Here is a 22,366-nt window from a genome sequence, read left to right on the forward strand (position 1 = left end):
ACTCGCGTTTTTACGCAAAAAACGTAAAGACGCCGAAAAAATCGCAAAAAATACGAAAAAGTCGCAAAATGTTCGTTTCCAATCAGAATTTTTCCAATTCGGATTCGAAATCGTGTCTTAGTAAATCAGCCCCTTAGAGTTGCAGAACTATAAAATATAAATGTTTTAAAATCCGGAAAAAAAAATGATTGCTCACCTGTACCATCACACTTATAACCTGTATTTACCGGTCCCTTGTTTTATAGTTAGATATATATGCAGTGAAGAAAGGGTGTGCACTGCAAAAGTGCTAACAAATTTTTTGGGTGAGCCATTCTTAACTTTTGTTCTCTTGCTTTGATTAAGTTCTTAAAGCATAAATGAGTGCTCGCATTTGTACAGAAACCCATAAACCCACAAGTCATGAGCAATGTGATCCAATGTTGACTGCCAATTGCAAAGGAAAGCTAATTTAGGACTTACCTCAGGGAAATAAAAAACTTTATAAAAATAACCAATCAAACCAATTCTGTACCGTTTCTGGAATAATGAAGCTACTCCTCATTATCCCCGTCTCTACAAACTGTCTCTCTATATGCAGCTTAGTGTTGGTTATTTAAAAAGATAGCTCTAAAACATCATCAAGGCAGAGCGAACACACCAATGTATCTGACCTTAATGTCAATTAAAATCTTACTCCATCCCCTGCAAATAGAGAAACATATTGCAGAGATGGAGTATTCTAGAAAGGGCAATTCATTTTTAGTATATTTTATTTGGGAAGTTCCTTTTTTTTATGACAAATTATTTTTTCACAATAATTCCCCTTTAAATAAGAAAGAAATACTCATTAATTACTAGTCATTTTTTTAATAAAATAGGTTTCTCTAGAAATACATTTGAAAAGGCAGTTTAACCTTCGTGTGTTAACAATGGATCTACTTAGCTGAGCAATCACATGACCCACTTTTGGTACATACAGTATGCCTTTGGAGGGAATGCTGTACTTCCCCTGCACTGCTTCTTAGCTATACATGGGACTGATCTTCAGGTCTCCTGTAATGGAATTCACGTGGAACCAACAGCACATTTCTGCGTGTATTAACTTCATCACAAAGTAAAGGAGTAAATCAGGTGCCTTTAAAATCAGACCATCAGAACTTCTCAGGAAAGGTGTCCATCTCCTGCCTGATGCGTTTCTCAATCAGTAGCATTAGCTGGCTTTCATTATTGGGGATGTTCACACTGGCAAACACTTGCTTTTTAGTCTTCTTTGCTGCAAGTTAAACACAATTTCATTTAACTTTGCTTCATTAAACACTCCAAAAGGATGACATGGGCTTCTTAATATGAAGTGCTTAATTAGTTTCTAAAGCTTTAGCTAATGGGCTAAATTAATAGGGATGACATGAGAAAATAAACATGAATGTATTTGCTGCTGCTTTCACCATGCTGCAGATTATTAGTGCATGTTCTGTAATTCATTCCTCCAACATTTGGGATGGAACACTTGCATTTATGTACTGATCACCTTCCATGCTAGATGCAATATTACCTGGTGTCTAATAGGGATATTTGTATCTGATATATCTTTTACATGTCAGGCTTTCTGCTTGATACCCAGCGCTGGTAGTGTCAAACAGCATCACAGGAAATATCCCATGACCTTTATTAAAGCCATAAATTACATATGACCCCTGTTTATCTTCCTGTATAAGAACTAAAATCCATTATTCTACAGAGCTTATCTGTTGTGTTTACATGACCCCTTTTGCCCTACTTAACTAGCTGCCCCATGGCTACAGAACAGCTCATTTATATAAAGGGTACTAGTGTTTCTAAAAGCAAATACACATTTTTTTCACCAGTGCAGGGTACCACCACATTATATTTAAATGCGTAGAAAATATTTATTTTTAAGTCAATCAACTCCCACCTGCCTGTCTTTTCTGTGTATGCCTGTCAAAACCAACCCTAGGCTTCTTTGCTGCCCCAGGCAAATGACTGGTAAGTCCCCATTGCTACAGTACATGTTGCTCTCAGATTCTTTCTCCTGGCCAACGTATTGCTGCCTAGTAACAAATCATGGACAAGTGGCTCTAGATCAGACACTAGGGAAATAAGGATAGGCCACCTATTAATCCTATCTCTGGGTCAAAAGTGCTGGGCTTTGCAGTGATTAATCGAAGATGCTTGTGAATGGTAAAAGAGCATATAAAAAAGAAAAATTCTTGGCAATACAGCTATGGGACCTGCTTGGGTCCAGGGGTTTTCTAATACCTTAAGTTTGCTGAAAAATAATTTAAACATTAAACTCATCAGGATTGTTTTGCCTCCAATAAGAATTAATTTTATCTTAGTTAGGATCAAGTACAAGGTACTGTTTTATTATTGCAGAGAAAAGGGAAATCATTTTTTAATATTTGAATTTTTGGCTTATAACGGAGTCTATTAGAGAGAGTTTTCCTAATTTGGAAGTTTCAGGACAACAGGTTTTTGAAACCAGATCCCATACCTGTACTCCATGTCATCCCTCAGTAGGAGTATCTGTATAAGACAACCTTTGCAGAAGGAATGGGAATTTGTGGATATGGAGTACATCCAGGAAAGTAAAATCATGCAAGTATAATATAATTTTCCCTATTCCCTGGACATACTCCATTTAATCACTTACAAGATATAGCATGCTCAATCCCAAACTGGGAGTAAAACTAACAGACTTCTGGATAATATTGCAATAACTGTAAACTATTCACTGTCACACTAACAAACTTCTAAGAATGTGCAGGAGACATCTCATGGGTTTGGCAAATCTCAAATCCAATCGGGAAAGAGCAACAAACAGCACTATGGGTAATTCTGCTGGGACCCAGATCTAGACAAAGGAGCTCAAACTAAGTGACACCAACCTGACCAATTCACATCCCTATGGTGAGAGGTGGGCAGTGCTTGACAAATAATGGGAAGCAACAGAAAGGCATGCTATCATGCTGGGAACAGTTATGCAGACACTCTAATATCCTGACTATCAGCCCCCATATTGGACTGTATGCCAACACATCAAGACAGCCGTAACCCATACCCTCTTATCTCAGCAAGACACAAAGACATGCTTGTCTATGCCAATACTTATGCAATGGGAATTTTAATACATACCTAATCGTTGTGCAAAAGAAGTTGACGTCATATCAGAGGTATCCCCAAGAACCAATGTAGATAAAGGGACTGAATCCTAAAAAAATATGATTAAAAAAGTATCTAATTATTTTTCTAAAATAGGCTTTTGATGTTATAATCAGATTTATACAGTATGCATATACATAACCCTAAATAAGTAACAAATGTAAGCTTTCGCTATACCACAAAGACTGCTGTTATGGCTTTCCTTTCTAGAAAATAAATCAGTAATAGAAGAAATATTAAATATGCTGCAATCACTGTATTTTTTTTTTTGCCTGTTTACCACTCACTAAAATTCACTTGCAGTGCTATTAGTCCTGGGAGATACTATCAGTTCAGGCAGCTGAATCCTTTGTCAGTGGGGTCAGGAAGCTGTAATCTTGTTACCGACCCATTATTCTGTTGCTCGGGGGTAGGGGGTTGATATCACTCCAACTTGCAGCGTAGCAGTAAACAGAGACTGAAGTTTATCAGAGCCAGTTAGGCTGGTAAGGGTGAAGACATATGGAGCGATTAGTTGCCATGATTTTTGAAAATCAATTGCATGATTAATCGCCACGGCTGTAACAGTTTGTCCCAAGCAGCATGTTGTACATGCACTGACTTCTCTATAAAATTCTAGAATTTTTTCCACAGGCATTTTTTTAATGCCACATTGCAACTCTGTAATTAGAGGCATAAAAACACCACATATAGCCTTTAAGGTTGCATTCTGACCTGAAAGTTGTCAGACAGCCAGAATGCTGCTGAGGAAAGTTGACCTTTTTAAAGCAAAAATACTCCTGATATACACACCTTTAAAACACTTTAAAGGGATTCTGTCACTGAAAACATGTTTTTTTTACAAAACGCATCAGTTAATAACACTTCTCCAACAGAATCCTGTATTGAAATCAGTTTTTCAAAAGAGCAAACAGATTTTTTTAAAATTTAACTTTGACATTTCACATTGGGCTAGCCCAGCAGTTCTCAACCTGTGGGTCGGGACCCCTTTGGGGGTCGAACAACCCTTTCACAGGGGTCGCCTGAGACCATCAGAAAACACATATTTCCGATGGTCTTAGGAATAATTTTATGGTTGGGGGTCACCACAACATGAAGAACTGTATTAAAGGGTTGCAGCATTAGGTAGGTTGAGAACCACTGGGCTAGCCATATTCTTCAATTCCCAGGTGTCCTCAGTCATGTGACCTGTGCTCTGATGAACTTCAGTCTCACTTTACTGCTGAGCTGCAAGTTGGAGAGATATCACCCCCTCCCAGCAACTGATCAGCAGAACAATGGGAAGGTAGCAAGATAGCAGCTCCCTGACACCTGTATTGCTAAAAGGGCTCCCATTGTGAGAATAGCACTCAATACTAAAAATCCAACTCCATCTCAGCAGTCATTTGTTATTTAATTACACAGAGCAGAAAAAACAATAGCTTATCTGAAATCAGTTTGAATGTGTAGCGCTGGCTCCTTCTGAAAGGCACAATACACTGAGATGGCTGCCTACACCCCAATAAAATGGTAGAATAAATTATTTACAATGTGAACAGTGTAATATAGTCATAAAAACTATTCCTTAAAAATAATGGCAGAATCCCTTTACATAATGAAATACATATCCTAAGGAATATAGATGATTTGGGTGACAGCGCAGTTCATCATTAGAGGAAACGGAGCTAATACTTCATCATTCTGAAGGATAAGGTATATAATATAATATTAATGTATCAATAGCTTGAACAAACTCAACCATAGTAGGACCAATATGCACAGATCGGAGACGACATTCTTTAACTTCCTGATAGAAACCAACTCACAAATCTACTGCACATAGCCACAGACAAATTGGCTAAGACAGGCGAGTTCCCGACCCACAGGAAGAAGCAATCCTCCATGCCCATTACATGGAAATGCACGAGCTGTTCGCAGATCCTCTCAGAGAAGTTATGCACGGTAATGGCCCGGGGAGATAACTCCATCATTGAAAATCCCGACTCCCGGTTGCTGCGTTACAACCTCCAATGGCGCGCTGGGAAACGTCATAAGGACGCAAATACGTCAGGCGCGCGTCAGGAGACATTTTTAGTGTGGGCATTTCCCCGTGTATAACGAATCTATTTACCCAAACGGAATATGTCTGCCTACAGTGTGCGACTATTATTGTGATCATCGGGTGGGGTGCAGTTGTTATATCTCTGGTCGTTGCTGATGGATACTGACATTGGAAAGGCTTTGAAGTTGTGCTGTTATTGGAGGGGTTCAGAACCGAGGTGGTTCATTGTCGTTTTCATGTAATGGACCTTAGAACATTAACTCGTCAACGACAACTTTGGAATAACTGTCCGAGAATCTGGAGCTGCGTTGCACTTTCTGTGTGAGTGGGACTGTGACTGTGTCCGTAGCGCAGTGAGTGGGACTGGGACTGTGTCCGTAGCGCAGTGAGTGGGACTGTGACTGTGTCCGTAGCGCAGTGAGTGGGACTGGGACTGTGTCCGTAGCGCAGTGAGTGGGACTGGGACTGTGTCCGTAGCGCAGTGAGTGGGACTGGGACTGTGTCCGTAGCGCAGTGAGTGGGACTGGGACTGTGTCCGTAGCGCAGTGAGTGGGACTGGGACTGTGTCCGTAGCGCAGTGAGTGGGACTGGGACTGTGTCCGTAGCTCAGTGAGTGGGACTGTGACTGTGTCCGTAGCGCAGTGAGTGGGACTGGGACTGTGTCCGTAGCGCAGTGAGTGGGACTGGGACTGTGTCCGTAGCGCAGTGAGTGGGACTGGGACTGTGTCCGTAGCGCAGTGAGTGGGACTGGGACTGTGTCCGTAGCGCAGTGAGTGGGACTGGGCCTGTGTCCGTAGCGCAGTGAGTGGGACTGGGACTGTGTCCGTAGCGCAGTGAGTGGGACTGTGACTGTGTCCGTAGCGCAGTGAGTGGGACTGGGACTGTGTCCGTAGCGCAGTGAGTGGGACTGTGACTGTGTCCGTAGCGCAGTGAGTGGGACTGGGACTGTGTCCGTAGCGCAGTGAGTGGGACTGGGACTGTGTCCGTAGCGCAGTGAGTGGGACTGGGACTGTGTCCGTAGCGCAGTGAGTGGGACTGGGACTGTGTCCGTAGCGCAGTGAGTGGGACTGGGCCTGTGTCCGTAGCGCAGTGAGTGGGACTGGGACTGTGTCCGTAGCGCAGTGAGTGGGACTGTGACTGTGTCCGTAGCGCAGTGAGTGGGACTGGGACTGTGTCCGTAACACAGTGAGTGGGACTGTGACTGTGTCCGTAGCGCAGTGAGTGGGACTGGGCCTGTGTCCGTAGCGCAGTGAGTGGGACTGTGACTGTGTCCGTAGCGCAGTGAGTGGGACCGGGACTGTGTCCGTAGCGCAGTGAGTGGGACCGGGACTGTGTCCGTAGCGCAGTGAGTGGGACCGGGACTGTGTCCGTAGCGCAGTGAGTGGGACTGGGCCTGTGTCCGTAGCGCAGTGAGTGGGACTGTGACTGTGTCCGTAGCGCAGTGAGTGGGACTGGGACTGTGTCCGTAGCGCAGTGAGTGGGACTGGGACTGTGTCCGTAGCGCAGTGAGTGGGACTGGGACTGTGTCCGTAGCGCAGTGAGTGGGACTGGGACTGTGTCCGTAGCGCAGTGAGTGGGACTGTGACTGTGTCCGTAGCGCAGTGAGTGGGACTGTGACTGTGTCCGTAGCGCAGTGAGTGGGACTGGGACTGTGTCCGTAGCGCAGTGAGTGGGACCGGGACTGTGTCCGTAGCGCAGTGAGTGGGACCGGGCCTGTGTCCGTAGCGCAGTGAGTGGGACCGTGACTGTGTCCGTAGCGCAGTGAGTGGGACCGGGACTGTGTCCGTAGCGCAGTGAGTGGGACCGGGACTGTGTCCGTAGCGCAGTGAGTGGGACCGGGACTGTGTCCGTAGCGCAGTGAGTGGGACTGGGACTGTGTCCGTAGCGCAGTGAGTGGGACTGGGACTGTGTCCGTAGCGCAGTGAGTGGGACTGGGACTGTGTCCGTAGCGCAGTGAGTGGGACTGGGACTGTGTCCGTAGCGCAGTGAGTGGGACTGGGACTGTGTCCGTAGCGCAGTGAGTGGGACTGGGACTGTGTCCGTAGCGCAGTGAGTGGGACTGGGACTGTGTCCGTAGCGCAGTGAGTGGGACTGTGACTGTGTCCGTAGCGCAGTGAGTGGGACTGGGACTGTGTCCGTAGCGCAGTGAGTGGGACTGGGACTGTGTCCGTAGCGCAGTGAGTGGGACCGGGACTGTGTCCGTAGCGCAGTGAGTGGGACCGGGACTGTGTCCGTAGCGCAGTGAGTGGGACCGGGACTGTGTCCGTAGCGCAGTGAGTGGGACCGGGACTGTGTCCGTAGCGCAGTGAGTGGGACCGGGACTGTGTCCGTAGCGCAGTGAGTGGGACCGGGACTGTGTCCGTAGCGCAGTGAGTGGGACCGGGACTGTGTCCGTAGCGCAGTGAGTGGGACCGGGACTGTGTCCGTAGCGCAGTGAGTGGGACCGGGACTGTGTCCGTAGCGCAGTGAGTGGGACCGGGACTGTGTCCGTAGCACAGTGACTGGGACTGTGTCCGTAGCGCAGTGAGTGGGACTGGGACTGTGTCCGTAGCGCAGTGAGTGGGACTGTGACTGTGTCCGTAGCGCAGTGAGTGGGACTGTGACTGTGTCCGTAGCGCAGTGAGTGGGACTGTGACTGTGTCCGTAGCGCAGTGAGTGGGACTGGGACTGTGTCCGTAGCGCAGTGAGTGGGACTGGGACTGTGTCCGTAGCGCAGTGAGTGGGACTGGGACTGTGTCCGTAGCGCAGTGAGTGGGACTGGGACTGTGTCCGTAGCGCAGTGAGTGGGACTGGGACTGTGTCCGTAGCGCAGTGAGTGGGACTGGGACTGTGTCCGTAGCGCAGTGAGTGGGACTGGGACTGTGTCCGTAGCGCAGTGAGTGGGACTGGGACTGTGTCCGTAGCGCAGTGAGTGGGACTGGGACTGTGTCCGTAGCGCAGTGAGTGGGACTGTGTCCGTAGCGCAGTGAGTGGGACTGGGACTGTGTCCGTAGCGCAGTGAGTGGGACTGTGACTGTGTCCGTAGCGCAGTGAGTGGGACTGTGACTGTGTCCGTAGCGCAGTGAGTGGGACTGTGACTGTGTCCGTAGCGCAGTGAGTGGGACTGGGACTGTGTCCGTAGCGCAGTGAGTGGGACTGTGACTGTGTCCGTAGCGCAGTGAGTGGGACTGGGACTGTGTCCGTAGCGCAGTGAGTGGGACTGGGACTGTGTCCGTAGCGCAGTGAGTGGGACTGGGACTGTGTCCGTAGCGCAGTGACTGGGACTGGGACTGTGTCCGTAGCGCAGTGAGTGGGACTGGGACTGTGTCCGTAGCGCAGTGAGTGGGACTGGGACTGTGTCCGTAGCGCAGTGACTGGGACTGTGTCCGTAGCGCAGTGAGTGGGACTGGGACTGTGTCCGTAGCGCAGTGAGTGGGACTGGGACTGTGTCCGTAGCGCAGTGAGTGGGACTGTGACTGTGTCCGTAGCGCAGTGAGTGGGACTGGGACTGTGTCCGTAGCGCAGTGAGTGGGACTGGGACTGTGTCCGTAGCGCAGTGAGTGGGACTGGGACTGTGTCCGTAGCGCAGTGAGTGGGACTGGGACTGTGTCCGTAGCGCAGTGAGTGGGACTGGGACTGTGTCCGTAGCGCAGTGAGTGGGACTGGGACTGTGTCCGTAGCGCAGTGAGTGGGACTGGGACTGTGTCCGTAGCGCAGTGAGTGGGACTGGGACTGTGTCCGTAGCGCAGTGAGTGGGACTGGGACTGTGTCCGTAGCGCAGTGAGTGGGACTGTGTCCGTAGCGCAGTGAGTGGGACTGGGACTGTGTCCGTAGCGCAGTGAGTGGGACCGGGACTGTGTCCGTAGCGCAGTGAGTGGGACCGGGACTGTGTCCGTAGCGCAGTGAGTGGGACCGGGACTGTGTCCGTAGCGCAGTGAGTGGGACCGGGACTGTGTCCGTAGCGCAGTGAGTGGGACTGGGACTGTGTCCGTAGCGCAGTGAGTGGGACTGGGACTGTGTCCGTAGCACAGTGACTGGGACTGTGTCCGTAGCGCAGTGAGTGGGACTGTGACTGTGTCCGTAGCGCAGTGAGTGGGACTGTGACTGTGTCCGTAGCGCAGTGAGTGGGACTGTGACTGTGGCCGTAGCGCAGTGAGTGGGACTGTGGCCGTAGCGCAGTGAGTGGGACTGTGTCCGTAGCGCAGTGAGTGGGACTGGGCCTGTGTCCGTAGCGCAGTGAGTGGGACTGGGCCTGTGTCCGTAGCGCAGTGAGTGGGACTGGGACTGTGTCCGTAGCGCAGTGAGTGGGACTGGGACTGTGTCCGTAGCGCAGTGAGTGGGACTGGGACTGTGTCCGTAGCGCAGTGAGTGGGACTGGGACTGTGTCCGTAGCGCAGTGAGTGGGACTGGGACTGTGTCCGTAGCGCAGTGAGTGGGACTGGGACTGTGTCCGTAGCGCAGTGAGTGGGACTGGGACTGTGTCCGTAGCGCAGTGAGTGGGACTGGGACTGTGTCCGTAGCGCAGTGAGTGGGACTGGGACTGTGTCCGTAGCGCAGTGAGTGGGACTGGGACTGTGTCCGTAGCGCAGTGAGTGGGACTGGGACTGTGTCCGTAGCGCAGTGAGTGGGACTGTGTCCGTAGCGCAGTGAGTGGGACTGGGACTGTGTCCGTAGCGCAGTGAGTGGGACTGGGACTGTGTCCGTAGCGCAGTGAGTGGGACTGGGACTGTGGCCGTAGCGCAGTGAGTGGGACTGGGACTGTGGCCATAGCGCAGTGAGTGGGACTGTGTCCGTAGCGCAGTGAGTGGGACTGGGCCTGTGTCCGTAGCGCAGTGAGTGGGACTGGGACTGTGTCCGTAGCGCAGTGAGTGGGACTGGGCCTGTGTCCGTAGCGCAGTGAGTGGGACTGGGCCTGTGTCCGTAGCGCAGTGAGTGGGACTGGGACTGTGTCCGTAGCGCAGTGAGTGGGACTGGGACTGTGTCCGTAGCGCAGTGAGTGGGACTGGGACTGTGTCCGTAGCGCAGTGAGTGGGACTGGGCCTGTGTCCGTAGCGCAGTGAGTGGGACTGGGCCTGTGTCCGTAGCGCAGTGAGTGGGCCTGGGCCTGTGTCCGTAGCGCAGTGAGTGGGACTGGGCCTGTGTCCGTAGCGCAGTGAGTGGGACTGGGACTGTGTCCGTAGCGCAGTGAGTGGGACTGGGACTGTGTCCGTAGCGCAGTGAGTGGGACTGGGACTGTGTCCGTAGCGCAGTGAGTGGGACTGTGTCCGTAGCGCAGTGAGTGGGACTGGGACTGTGTCCGTAGCGCAGTGAGTGGGACTGGGACTGTGTCCGTAGCGCAGTGAGTGGGACTGGGACTGTGTCCGTAGCGCAGTGAGTGGGACTGGGACTGGGACTGTGTCCGTAGCGCAGTGAGTGGGACCGGGACTGTGTCCGTAGCGCAGTGAGTGGGACCGGGACTGTGTCCGTAGCGCAGTGAGTGGGACCGGGACTGTGTCCGTAGCGCAGTGAGTGGGACCGGGACTGTGTCCGTAGCGCAGTGAGTGGGACTGGGACTGTGTCCGTAGCGCAGTGAGTGGGACTGGGACTGTGTCCCAAGCGCAGTCAGTGGGACGCGGGAAGGCAGATTTTGCATGGATTCAGTTAGAGGCTACTTCAGTTGTCTAGTGAACCGACCAAATGTGTCCCCCGCCTTCTAGTCTGAGCCTTATAATTGTGTATTTCATTCATATAGTTCTGAGTACGCATTGTGGATCCTTTGTGCAATAAAATAGTGAGTAAATACATAATACTAAATATTAGTTTTAAAGTTTGTGTGGGGCTGATCCTGGCAAAGGTAGAGTGCTATATTTGTTGTTAACATGCCTATTTTATCCAAATCCTGGATTAAAGGTATCATTTAACAGAAAGCAATGAACAATCACTTTGTGCTGCCAAGCATGCTAATGTTCCCCTCTACATGCAATCACAAAGTCTTTCTTAAGTATAGGATCCCTTATATAGAAAATTGAGATCCAGAAAGATACAAATTATGGAAGGGCCACCTTTCCATAGAGCCCATTTTTTCACTGTAATAATAAAACAGTATCTTGTACTTGATGCTAACTAAGTTTTATAAATCCATATTGCTGGGAAAAACAAGCCAACTGGGTTTATCGTTTAACTGATTTTTTTTTGAAGACCTAACATATGGTGATGTAAATTACAGAAAAAAACACTTATTTGGAAAACCCCAGGTCCCAAGCCTTCCAAATAATAGATCCTATACCTGTAAAAATTTTTCATAGACATAGACTTATAATCCTATATTATATAGGAATTATATGAGTTTGTTTTATAAAAAGAGATTTTGCATTTGACTCACCAAACTGCAATTGTACATAGAACCTGTCTTTTCAGAGGTCCACATTTCCCCCCCCCAGTCTAGCTAAACACAGTCTTGGAAGGGACAAGAGGTTATTTTAAGGTAAACTTAGGATGTAGCCCTAGTTTAAACCACACTAGTGATTACCATAAAAAAAACAGTAATTTTTCACTTTAAGAAGTTTGATGCAGTACTGTTTGTGTGTATTTTGTTATATATTTTACAATATTTCATTTTGTGGTTTTAGGATACCAAAGAACAGACATGCCTGCCCATCAGTGTTCCATTGGCCACCCATGGATACTAGATCTTCTTGCCAAATATAAGAAAAATGTTAAATACAAGCCTGTTACTGCCCAGGTGGTTGAGGTGCTTATCAAGATTTTGGTGTAATATGCTAGCCTTGTCTCTGCCATTAATTAATTTGTGACACATTTTGGAACTGTCATGAAACCATCATCAGGCACAGATGTTTTTTTTTTCTCCATCATTCTTTGATCTATAAAGTAATGAACTAATTTTCATGTAAAAGATTAGGATAAAATTAGGATAAAAACTGAAGATGATCACAGAACTTGGGGCAGATCATTTGTGGTAAGGTAAAATCAAAGATCAGAAACCCACACATTTTTTCATCAATTGGTTGCCTGACTGCGCTGATGGTCAACGTAAAATAGTAGAATTAAACCTGTTTTACGCCTCTGGTACACGGGGAGATTAGTCGCCTGTGACAAAACTCCCTTGTTGCGGGCGACTAATCTCCCCGACATGACATCCCACCAGCGAAAATGTAAATCGCCGGTGGGATGGCATATCGGGGAGTTTAGTCGTCCGCAACAAGGGAGATTTGTCGCGGGCGACTAAACTTCCTTGTGTGCCAGAGCCCTTAAGTCTATTGCTGTCTTCAAACTCTGCAAAGGTACGTGAAGTGACACCTAAAAACACATACCTAGTCGCTGCAGTAGTGCATATATACACACAGATATCTGATCTGTCAATGCCTGGAATGATTGAAAAGATCTTTGCTACACTTTATCTGTCATTTTACACATACACACTTACATCATTGTTTGTATCATTCTCAGTTCGTAAAGATGTCAGCTGTGTCCTCAGATGACTCCCAGGGTGTAGCAGCAGTCGTACATATTTCTGATAGAAAGTACTACATCCGAGGTGTCATCACAAGGGAAGCTCAAGTAATACTGGAAAGGTATGTGCAGTTACGTCTTAAAACTATACCCTATCCATTATGGGTAACACCAGGGAGTTTAAAGATGAACTGTATATTCAAAGTTCACATTTAACTATAATAAATTATATAGTTGTTGCCTTTTGTTTCGTTGGACTGGAGGAATAGTTTCTTTTCCAGTTCCTTTAAGCTTAGCTAAGCTGCAGATTACTTTAGTACTCACTACTCATAGTACAGGGTAGATTTAGCTGCCACAGCTCAAATGCATTTTGAATTGCGTGAGGATTGTTGAAATTATAACTTGTATTACTCTATTCCTCCTTTTTAAAGGACAAGTGAAGCCTAAAAAGCATATCACTTAATTGTATTTGTCATGTGGCATAGGGTTGCTTTTATGTTGCTTCACATAAATAAAAGCCCTATGAACTTAAACTACTGTTAATCGATAAAGCTCCCCTTGTCTTGTCTACGTGGGGGCCTTTTTTCAGGTTTTTTGTTCACAATGACACGTCTCTGCAGTACACTGCACCTTGTAACAGCAAAATTCTGCTTTACATGAGAAGCAGGAAAAAAACGTGCCACAAGTCAAAAAACAGAGCGACATCCTTACATAGCTTTACACACTTTTCCTTTATTTTACTCACATAAAGCGCTCTCTTTATATTAAACCCTCTTCTACTCCTACATCCCAATTTTATGACTTTTTCCCTCTGTTCTTCTCACCACCCCATTTCACTTTTTTTTGTTGACTTCCCACTCTCCGCCCACCCTATTTCTTTTTAAATCTTGCAGTCTGTAAGTTTAGTCAGCCCCTTTAAATGAACAATATATCTTTGTGCTAATCGCGGTACAGGATAACATCAAGTGGAGTCTACGTCCCATAAAATCATTCCTCATATTTTCTGCTCAAACAAAACCTTCTTCTTTCTTCAGAGAGGAAGAGCACTTCACATTGGGTGACATTAAGAACAAAATTATCATCTTGAAGAATTATGATGTTGTTTTTACAGCAGTGGAAGACCTGGCAAGTGCTTTTATAGGACTTTGTTATTATAACTGATATTGGTAACATAATTATATGACACATAATTCTATACACTTCTTTCTGTAATTGTACAGACTTTTTTTTTTTACTTGTTTCCATGATGTTAACAGGGATTTATTTTGTTACATCCCTAGTGTATGCATGAATAATATTTTACTTTCTTTGTTTCAGAATAGTTGTGAATTCTCCATAACTGTTTACCATTTTAATATATTGCCGATGGAAACAAACAGTGTGGACCTGTTAAACTGGTAAGTACTGTGGTAATTTGTTGTAATTTTTCTTATTTACGGTATCCTGTCTAATAAGTTTATTTAAAACAAATTGTGTTTACACACGTTATATACAATAATGCTTCGTAAAAAGCACAAAATTGCTTGCAATTGTTTTTTACACTTAAGCGTTGTTCATAAAGGTATTTGAGCCTTTACATGCTTCTTTCATATAACATGACATTCAATATGGATTTATTGCTAGAGATCATGTGGTACTGTATGACTAATTATATTCAGTCTAACGAGGAATCTTTTGTTAGATTAGTGGTAATATACATCCCAAGATATATAAATGTATTAGTCATTTCAAGAGGAATTTGTGGGGGTAAATAGGTTAGCATGAATATGTGGGACGTGTCCCAATTTAAATTTTACTATTTACTTAGTGCACTGAAAATTCTCTGAGTAAGTCACAATTTCAAGGACTGTTCTTTTCAGCATATCAGTTTTATTGTACCTTGTATGGTAAGGGGTTTACTGTGTATATTGTGATGTAAAGTTACTAGCCATATGTAATTTAATGCATTTTGTAGAGCAGGGGTTTTTAAGTGGATTTCCTCCCTTGGCCTTCAGCTAGCATCAAGGCTCCACATATTCCTATGCACAAAAAAAAAAAAGAATGTTGTGTATATCCTGAACTAACTGAAAATGTGCAGGGATAATCTATCTGTGATAGGTGTGTTATGACATATACCATATGGACCTTTTTACAACCTCCTATTCAAACAAGGATGCTGTGTAAAATGTATATAAAAAGAAAATGGAATGTTTTGCAAATAATTGAAATTCTATATTTAGTTGTAAATAGTACAAAGACAACATATTAAATGTTAAAACTGAGAAATGTTATTGTTTTCTGAAAAATATATGCTTTTATTGCATCTGATGCTGGCAACATGTTTCAAAAGAGTTGGGAAAGGGGCACTGTGTTACATCACCTCTTCCTTTAACAACACTCTGTAAATATTTGGGAACTGAGGAGACCGATTGCTTCTCTTCTTGCCTCTTCTGATGTTAAGAGTATATGTGTAAACCATGTATTTTTTATATAATGTAATAACCACTAGAGGGCAATGTTATATAGCTAAATAAGGAATCTGTGTGTGTTTTAAATTACCAGCAGCAGAAACATTGCCCATTACTGGATGGCTATGCTGCATTTTCTACAATGTCAAGTTAGAAGGTATGAGAAGGTGAACACATCCTGTTGCTTGTTCCCTTATAATAAGGACTGTTGCACCTTGATTGAGTGCTGGATAATTGACTGTGTTTGGAATAAGCAAGGCCTTATCTGGATGGCAGCATGTGTTGTTCCAATAACCTGTTACAGGGTAACCCTTTTGAAATCAAAAATAACAATTGACTATGTTTGGAATAAGCAAGGCCTAATCTGGATGGCAGCATATGTCGTTCCAATAACCTGTAAGCCTTCAGACCATTTTAGTTCCTTTTTCTCTCTGATGTGTGTGTGTGTGTGTGTGTGTGTGTGTGTGTGTGTGTGTGTGTGTGTGTGTGTGTGTGTGTATGTATGTATATATATATATATATATATATATATATATATAATGTCACAAAAAATCGTCACTCACCAGTTCAAAGGGCAACGGCTCGGTGCTATCCCAAAAAATGCATCCAAAATATAGAAAGCACTCTCAGCATCAGTGTCCAAACGAATCAAGTATTTATTGAAACATATTATCTACGCGTTTCAATCCACATAGGATCGCCACACATGCTATTATATACATACATACATACATACATACATACAGGTGTATATATATATATATATATAAAACAGTCCACACGACAGCACCACACTCCAAAATCTGCTGCTCTGCAGTTGCCCCTGTGCACGGGATATCATATAAATATCAAAATAAAACAGCCAGGGTCTTTGTGTTTCAAAAAATCTCTCGTGTATTAAAATTGCATGTACAACCGACGTTTCGGTCCCTTTTGGGACCTTTTTTATATATATATATATATATATATATATATATATATATAAAATAGCATTCAGCTCATAGATCAAATAACCAGAAAAAAGGAATATCTACCTGTGTGAAAGGTGTTAACAAAGTCATATAAACGGGGGCCTGCAAGGGTCAAACAGATAAGGTACAGGATAATGTGGATCAAACTGGCTTCAATTTCTTTTAAATGATTTCCTCTTTCTCTATTTTTCCGTAATTTGGATCTCCTACCTTAAGTCTGCTAAAAAAATTATTTAAACATTAATTAAACCCAGTAGGATTGTTTTGGCTCCAATAAGGATCAATTATATCTTAGTTGGAATCAAGTACAAGGGGTTGTTTTATTATTAGAGAGAAAAAGGAAATCATTTTTAAAAATGTGAATTATTTGATTCAAATGGGGTCTATGGCCTTTCTGTAATTCGTAACTTTCTGCATAATAGGTTTCCGGATAATGGGTTCGATACATGTAATAAAAAAGAACCTTGTGCCTGATCCCAAATAAATACAATTAATCCTTATTGGAGGAAAAACAATCCTATTGGGTTTATTCAATATTTAAATGATTTTTAGCAGACTTAAGGTATGCAGATCCCAAATTACAGAAAGATCCCTTATCTGGAAAACCTCAGGTTGCCACAGTTCTGGATAATAGGTCCCATACATGTACTCCTGAGCCCATGCAGGGATTTCAACTACAGGATTGCCTGTTTTTAATGCAGTGCCCCCTGAGGGCCTGATCATGGCCTTGTTCCTTGTGAGTGATATTTTTTGTCTGAATCTTTTGATGATATTGTGTACTGCAGCTGATAAAATTCCCAAATTCTTTGTAATTTTACACTCAACTGTCCTTACTTTTTTTTTAAATGGGTTGCTAGCATCAAATTTAAAGTAATTGTATTGTTTTCTAAAAAATAAATGCTCATTCAGTTTCATCATTTAATATGTTGTCTTTGTACTTTTTGAAATTCAGTATTGGGTTCTCTTATTCATTCTCTTTTTATTTGCATTTTACAGTGTCCCAACTTTTCTGGAAATTGGTTTATACTTTTATTATTATAGTGCAAATATCTAATTTATAGTAGTAGATAATTCATAGCAGACATAATTATTCAGTTGACAAACACTGCAAATGTTTTTGCATTGGTGTTGCTACATATTACAGGTATGGTGCCAGTTACAGAATGCTTGGGACCTGGGATTTTCTGGATAAGAGGTTTTTCTGTAATGTGGATCTCCATCTAAGTCTATTAAAAATCATTTAAACATTAAATAAACCCAATAGGATGGTTTTGCCTTCAATAAAGATTAGTTATATATTAGTTTATATTAAGTACAAGGTACTCTTTTAGTACAGAGAAAAAGGAAGTCATTTTTAAAAATTAGAATTATTTGCTTATAATCTAGTCTATGGGAGATGGCCTTTCCGTAATTCTGAACTTAATGGATAAGGGGTTTTCCGGATAACTGGTCCCATATCTGTACTAAAATACAGCAAAAATAAGATGGGTGCATTAAAAATGTCAGTAGTTATGGTTACAAAGTTAACTGTATTATCATTCCTTATTTGTTCTTTCTGGGCCTTGATTAATGTCCGTGATAAAATAGTAAGACAATAATATAGCTTTAATGAGAAACACAAGTAAATAATCTTTTATTTAAAAACTGTAAAATAAACAAGCATGCTGTATCTTTCCATTGTAGCAATATGAACCCTGCAGTGAGGAGGAAGATCAAGGAGCTATGGCAGTAAGTTTAGACCTTGTCCTTATTTGCAGGGCGGTGGCAATATGTTAGTCTCCTTCCAGTGAATGGCATTGCGAAGATTATAGTCACACCACGCTGCCTCTTTCTTACTTTTTCTAGGTGCCTTTTACAAAGACTTAAACTCTTGCCTGTGCATTAGAGTATACTTGTAAAATTTTATTCTAACATGCCTGTGTAAATCTTATGCACTGGGGGGGTGCTAGGCTAATATGGGCACCCCTCCACAGACTGTTTCCTTGTCTTAATAAATTGCTTTATAATAACTTTGATCAGGAGGGTTTCTGACACCAGAGAAAGTAAAGGGATCCTCCACCTTGCATAGTGACATAAAAATATAATTCTGAGCAACTTTCCAATATACATAGTTAAGTTGGGTTGAAAAGACCAAAGTCCATCAATTTCAACGCTTTCAAGTAAACCCCAACACACACAGACCTAAACTGACCTATCTATACACTTGCATGCATACACTATATATACAAACATCAACATTAAGGCATTCTTAAAGGCACAGAATTTGCCATCACAACATCATTAGGAAGGGCATTCCACATCCCCACTGCCCTCTCTGTAAAAGCCATCTACGTTGCTTTAAATGAAAGTTCCATTCCTCTAATCTAAAGGGGTGGCCTCTGGTGCACTGATCATTTTTATTGGAAAAAGAACACCCCCTATATGTCTATAATCCCCTTTAACCCTTTTACTGCCAGCCATTTTGGTCAAAGCGGAACTTGTATTGCCAGACAGTTTTTGAACATTTTGCACTGTTTCACTTTAGGGGCCTTTCCTCGGGGGGACTTTTAGTTTACCAAGGAAAACAATATATCGTTTTTTTCAGAACAACCTAAGCTTTCAAAATATGGTAGAATTTTTGTGTAATTCCAATTCTGTAACAAGATATAGGCTTCTAAATGTCTAAAAATGCAAAAAAAATCAAATTTTCCATAATATAATCACACATACTAGAAACAAAAATTATTTTATGCACGAATATACAACTGATTTGGAAAGTCCCATGTCTCCTGAACGTGCCAATACCAAATATATATAGTTTTATGGAGATTTCTCACTTGTATAGGTCAAAAACTCCCAGCAGTACACTACCAAATTCCCAAAGCACTGCTCCAAAAAAACTGCATACTTTGGATTTCAAGGCCAAAATTCCACTAACAGAAGGTTTATCCCAGAAAATTGTACATTTTTGGAAAGAACAGATTCTGGGGAATACAGAATAGGCACAACTGTCTGTCTACTCCAAACTATCAAGTCGCAATGCTTTCCTAAAGTTATTGGTTTTTATCAAAATTTGTGATTTTTTTTAAAAATCGCTTCAAAGCTTCTAGTCTATAGTATCTTATCTCCTACAGGTCATAAAGTAACCAAATAAAACACCCTAAATATGAATGCCTGGGGTCCACTGAACAGTTTGATGCCCAATATGTATAGGTTTACCTAAGTATGTGGCATGTAGGGGCCCCAATGTGAACATACCCCATATGAACTGTCATTTCTGTCATTTCAGCTTCTGCAAAATCAACACATTTACATCATTATATGTGGGATGAAGCTAGTAAAAAGTACGCTCACCCCAGAAAGTCATATATTTTTGGAAAGTACACATTCCCCCGAATCTAAAATGGGTACCCATGTCTTTCTACTCCAAAGTACCAAGCCGCACAGCTTTTCTAAAGTTAGCAATTTTGATGACATTTCCAAAAATCCCCTCAAAGCTTCCAATTTGAAGCATCTTATCTCCCACATAGCATTAGGTACCAAGATAAAACACCCTGAATTTGAACACCAGGGGTCCACTGAACAGTTTGATGCCCAATATGTATAGGTTTACCCAAGTATGTGGCATGTAGGGGCCCCAATGTGAACATACCCCCATATATACTGTCATTTCTGTCATTTCAGCTTCTGCAAAATCAACACATTTACATCATTATATGTGGGATAAAGCTAGTAAAAAGTATGCTCACCCCAGAAAGTCATATATTTTTGGAAAGTACACATTCCCCCGAATCTAAAATGGGTACCTATGTCTTTCTACTCCAAAGTACCAAGCCGCACAGCTTTTCTAAAGTTAGCAATTTTGATGACATTTCCAAAAATCCCCTCAAAGCTTCCACTTTGAAGCATCTTATCTCCCACATAGCATTAGGTACCAAGATAAAACACCCTGAATTTGAACGCCAGGGGTCCACTGAACAGTTTGATGCCCAATATGTATAGGTTTACCTAAGTATGTGGCATGTAGGGGCCCCAATGTGAACATACCCCCATATGAACTGTCATTTCTGTCATTTCAGCTCCTGCAAAATCAACACATTTACATTATTATATGTGGGATAAAGCTACAAAAAAGTACGCTCACCCCAGAAAGTCATATATTTTTGGAAAGTACACATTCCCCCGAATCTAAAATGGGTACCCATGTCTTTCTACTCCAAAGTACCAAGCCGCACAGCTTTTCTAAAGTTAGCAATTTTGATGACATTTCCAAAAATCCCCTCAAAGCTTCCACTTTGAAGCATCTTATCTCCCACATAGCATTAGGTACCAAGATAAAACACCCTGAATTTGAACACCAGGGGTCCACTGAACAGTTTGATGCCCAATATGTATAGGTTTACCCAAGTATGTGGCATGTAGGGGCCCGAATGTGAACATACCCCCATATATACTGTCATTTCTGTCATTTCAGCTCCTGCAAAATCAACACATTTACATCATTATATGTGAGATAAAGCTACAAAAAAGTACGCTCACCCCAGAAAGCCATATATTTTTGGAAAGTACACATTCCCCCGAATCTAAAATGGGTACCCATGTCTTTCTACTCCAAAGTACCAAGCCGCACAGCTTTTCTAAAGTTAGCAATTTTGATGACATTTCCAAAAATCCCCTCAAAGCTTCCATTTTGAAGCATCTTATCTCCCACATAGCATTAGGTACCAAGATAAAACACCCTGAATTTGAACGCCAGGGGTCCACTGAACAGTTTGATGCCCAATATGTATAGGTTTACCTAAGTATGTGGCATGTAGGGGCCCCAATGTGAACATACCCCCATATATACTGTCATTTCTGTCATTTCAGCTCCTGCAAAATCAACACATTTACATCATTATATGTGAGATAAAGCTACAAAAAAGTACGCTCACCCCAGAAAGCCATATATTTTTGGAAAGTACACATTCCCCCGAATCTAAAATGGGTACCCATGTCTTTCTACTCCAAAGTACCAAGCCGCACAGCTTTTCTAAAGTTAGCAATTTTGATGACATTTCCAAAAATCCCCTCAAAGCTTCCATTTTGAAGCATCTTATCTCCCACATAGCATTAGGTACCAAGATAAAACACCCTGAATTTGAACGCCAGGGGTCCACTGAACAGTTTGATGCCCAATATGTATAGGTTTACCTAAGTATGTGGCATGTAGGGGCCCCAATGTGAACATACCCCCATATATACTGTCATTTCTGTCATTTCAGCTCATGCAAAATCAACACATTTACATCATTATATGTGGGATAAAGCTACAAAAAAGTACGCTCACCCCAGATAGTCATATATTTTTGGAAAGTACACATTCCCCCGAATCTAAAATGGGTACCCATGTCTTTCTACTCCAAAGTACCAAGCCGCACAGCTTTTCTAAAGTTAGCAATTTTGATGACATTTCCAAAAATCCCCTCAAAGCTTCCACTTTGCAGCATCTTATCTCCCACATAGTGTTAGGTACCAAGATAAAACACCCTAAATTTGAACGCCAGGGGTCCACTGAACAGTTTGATGCCCAATATGTATAGGTTTACCTAAGTATGTGGCATGTAGGGGCCCCAATGGGAACATACCCCCATATGATCTATCATTTCAGCTCCTGCAAGATCAACACATTTACATCCTTTATGTGGGATAATGCTACAAAAAAAGTACATTCACCCCAGAAAGCCATATATTTTTGGAAAATACACATCCCCCCGAATCTATAATGGGTAAATATTTCTTATTGCTACAAAGTACCAAGCTGTAAAGCTTTCCTAAGTTTGCAGATTTATATGACATTTTCGAAAATCGCATAAAAATGTTGCAATTTGCCGCATTTATCTCTCACAATTTCTTGATAAAGATCAGATAAAGACAAATCACCCCAAAAAGGAACACCAGAGGTCTACTGAACAGTTTGATGCCCAATATGCATAGATATACCAAAGTCTGCGGTATGTACTGAACCCAAAATGAAAATAGCGCATTAGGATTTCTCGCCTGCCAGCTCAGCTTTTGCACACAGAGCCCCCTGTCAGTGTATTATGTGCCAAAACTTCCCCTAACCATACAGTGACCCCCACAAAACCATATATTTTTGGAAAGTACACATTCTGACAAATCCAACAAGGGTAAAGAGTCCTTTCTACACCAAAGTACCAATCTGCAGAGCTTTCCTAAAGTTATTGGTTTTTATGACATTTCAGAAAATCGCCTAAAAATGTTGCAATTTGTCGCATTTATCTCACACAATTTCTTGCGTACAAAGGCAAGTCACCCCAAATAGGAACACCAGAGGC

At 43.2% G+C, this 22,366-nt stretch overlaps 2 protein-coding genes across 2 annotated transcripts in view; one reads left to right on the top strand and one right to left on the bottom strand.

Annotated features, from left to right (window-relative positions):
* Positions 1-833: 833 nt before the first annotated feature.
* psmg4 (proteasome (prosome, macropain) assembly chaperone 4) lies at positions 834-5,193 on the bottom strand. Its single transcript, XM_002936416.4, has 3 exons — positions 4,968-5,193; positions 3,136-3,211; positions 834-1,255 (listed from the first exon to the last, which is right to left on the bottom strand). Exons 1-3 carry the CDS (start codon positions 5,130-5,132, stop codon positions 1,134-1,136), a joined length of 363 nt encoding a protein of 120 aa, XP_002936462.1. The 5' UTR covers positions 5,133-5,193; the 3' UTR covers positions 834-1,133.
* Positions 5,194-5,323: 130 nt separating this feature from the next.
* Positions 5,324-22,366, top strand: part of LOC100145507 (uncharacterized loc100145507) — a 34,755-nt gene continuing 17,712 nt past the window's right edge. Inside the window, 6 exon segments of the mRNA NM_001126951.1 lie at positions 5,324-5,524; positions 11,791-11,912; positions 12,629-12,753; positions 13,666-13,756; positions 13,949-14,028; positions 17,733-17,777. Of these exon segments, the coding sequence (NP_001120423.1) occupies positions 11,808-11,912; positions 12,629-12,753; positions 13,666-13,756; positions 13,949-14,028; positions 17,733-17,777 (446 nt within the window). The 5' untranslated portion in view covers positions 5,324-5,524; positions 11,791-11,807.

This window comes from Xenopus tropicalis, chromosome 6 (assembly GCF_000004195.4).
Source record: "Xenopus tropicalis strain Nigerian chromosome 6, UCB_Xtro_10.0, whole genome shotgun sequence".
In the NCBI taxonomy this organism is placed as follows: domain Eukaryota; kingdom Metazoa; phylum Chordata; class Amphibia; order Anura; family Pipidae; genus Xenopus; species Xenopus tropicalis.

Coding starts and splice junctions, on each gene's coding strand:
- psmg4 (XM_002936416.4), bottom strand. CDS start 5,132: ATGATGGAGTTATCTCCCCGGGCCATTACCGTGCATAACTTCTCTGAG. Junction 3,212..4,967: donor TGGCTATGTGCAGTAGATTT/GTGAGTTGGTTT, acceptor ATATTTTTTTAG/GATTCAGTCCCTTTATCTAC. Junction 1,256..3,135: donor TTCTTTTGCACAACGATTAG/GTATGTATTAAA, acceptor TTTAACTTGCAG/CAAAGAAGACTAAAAAGCAA.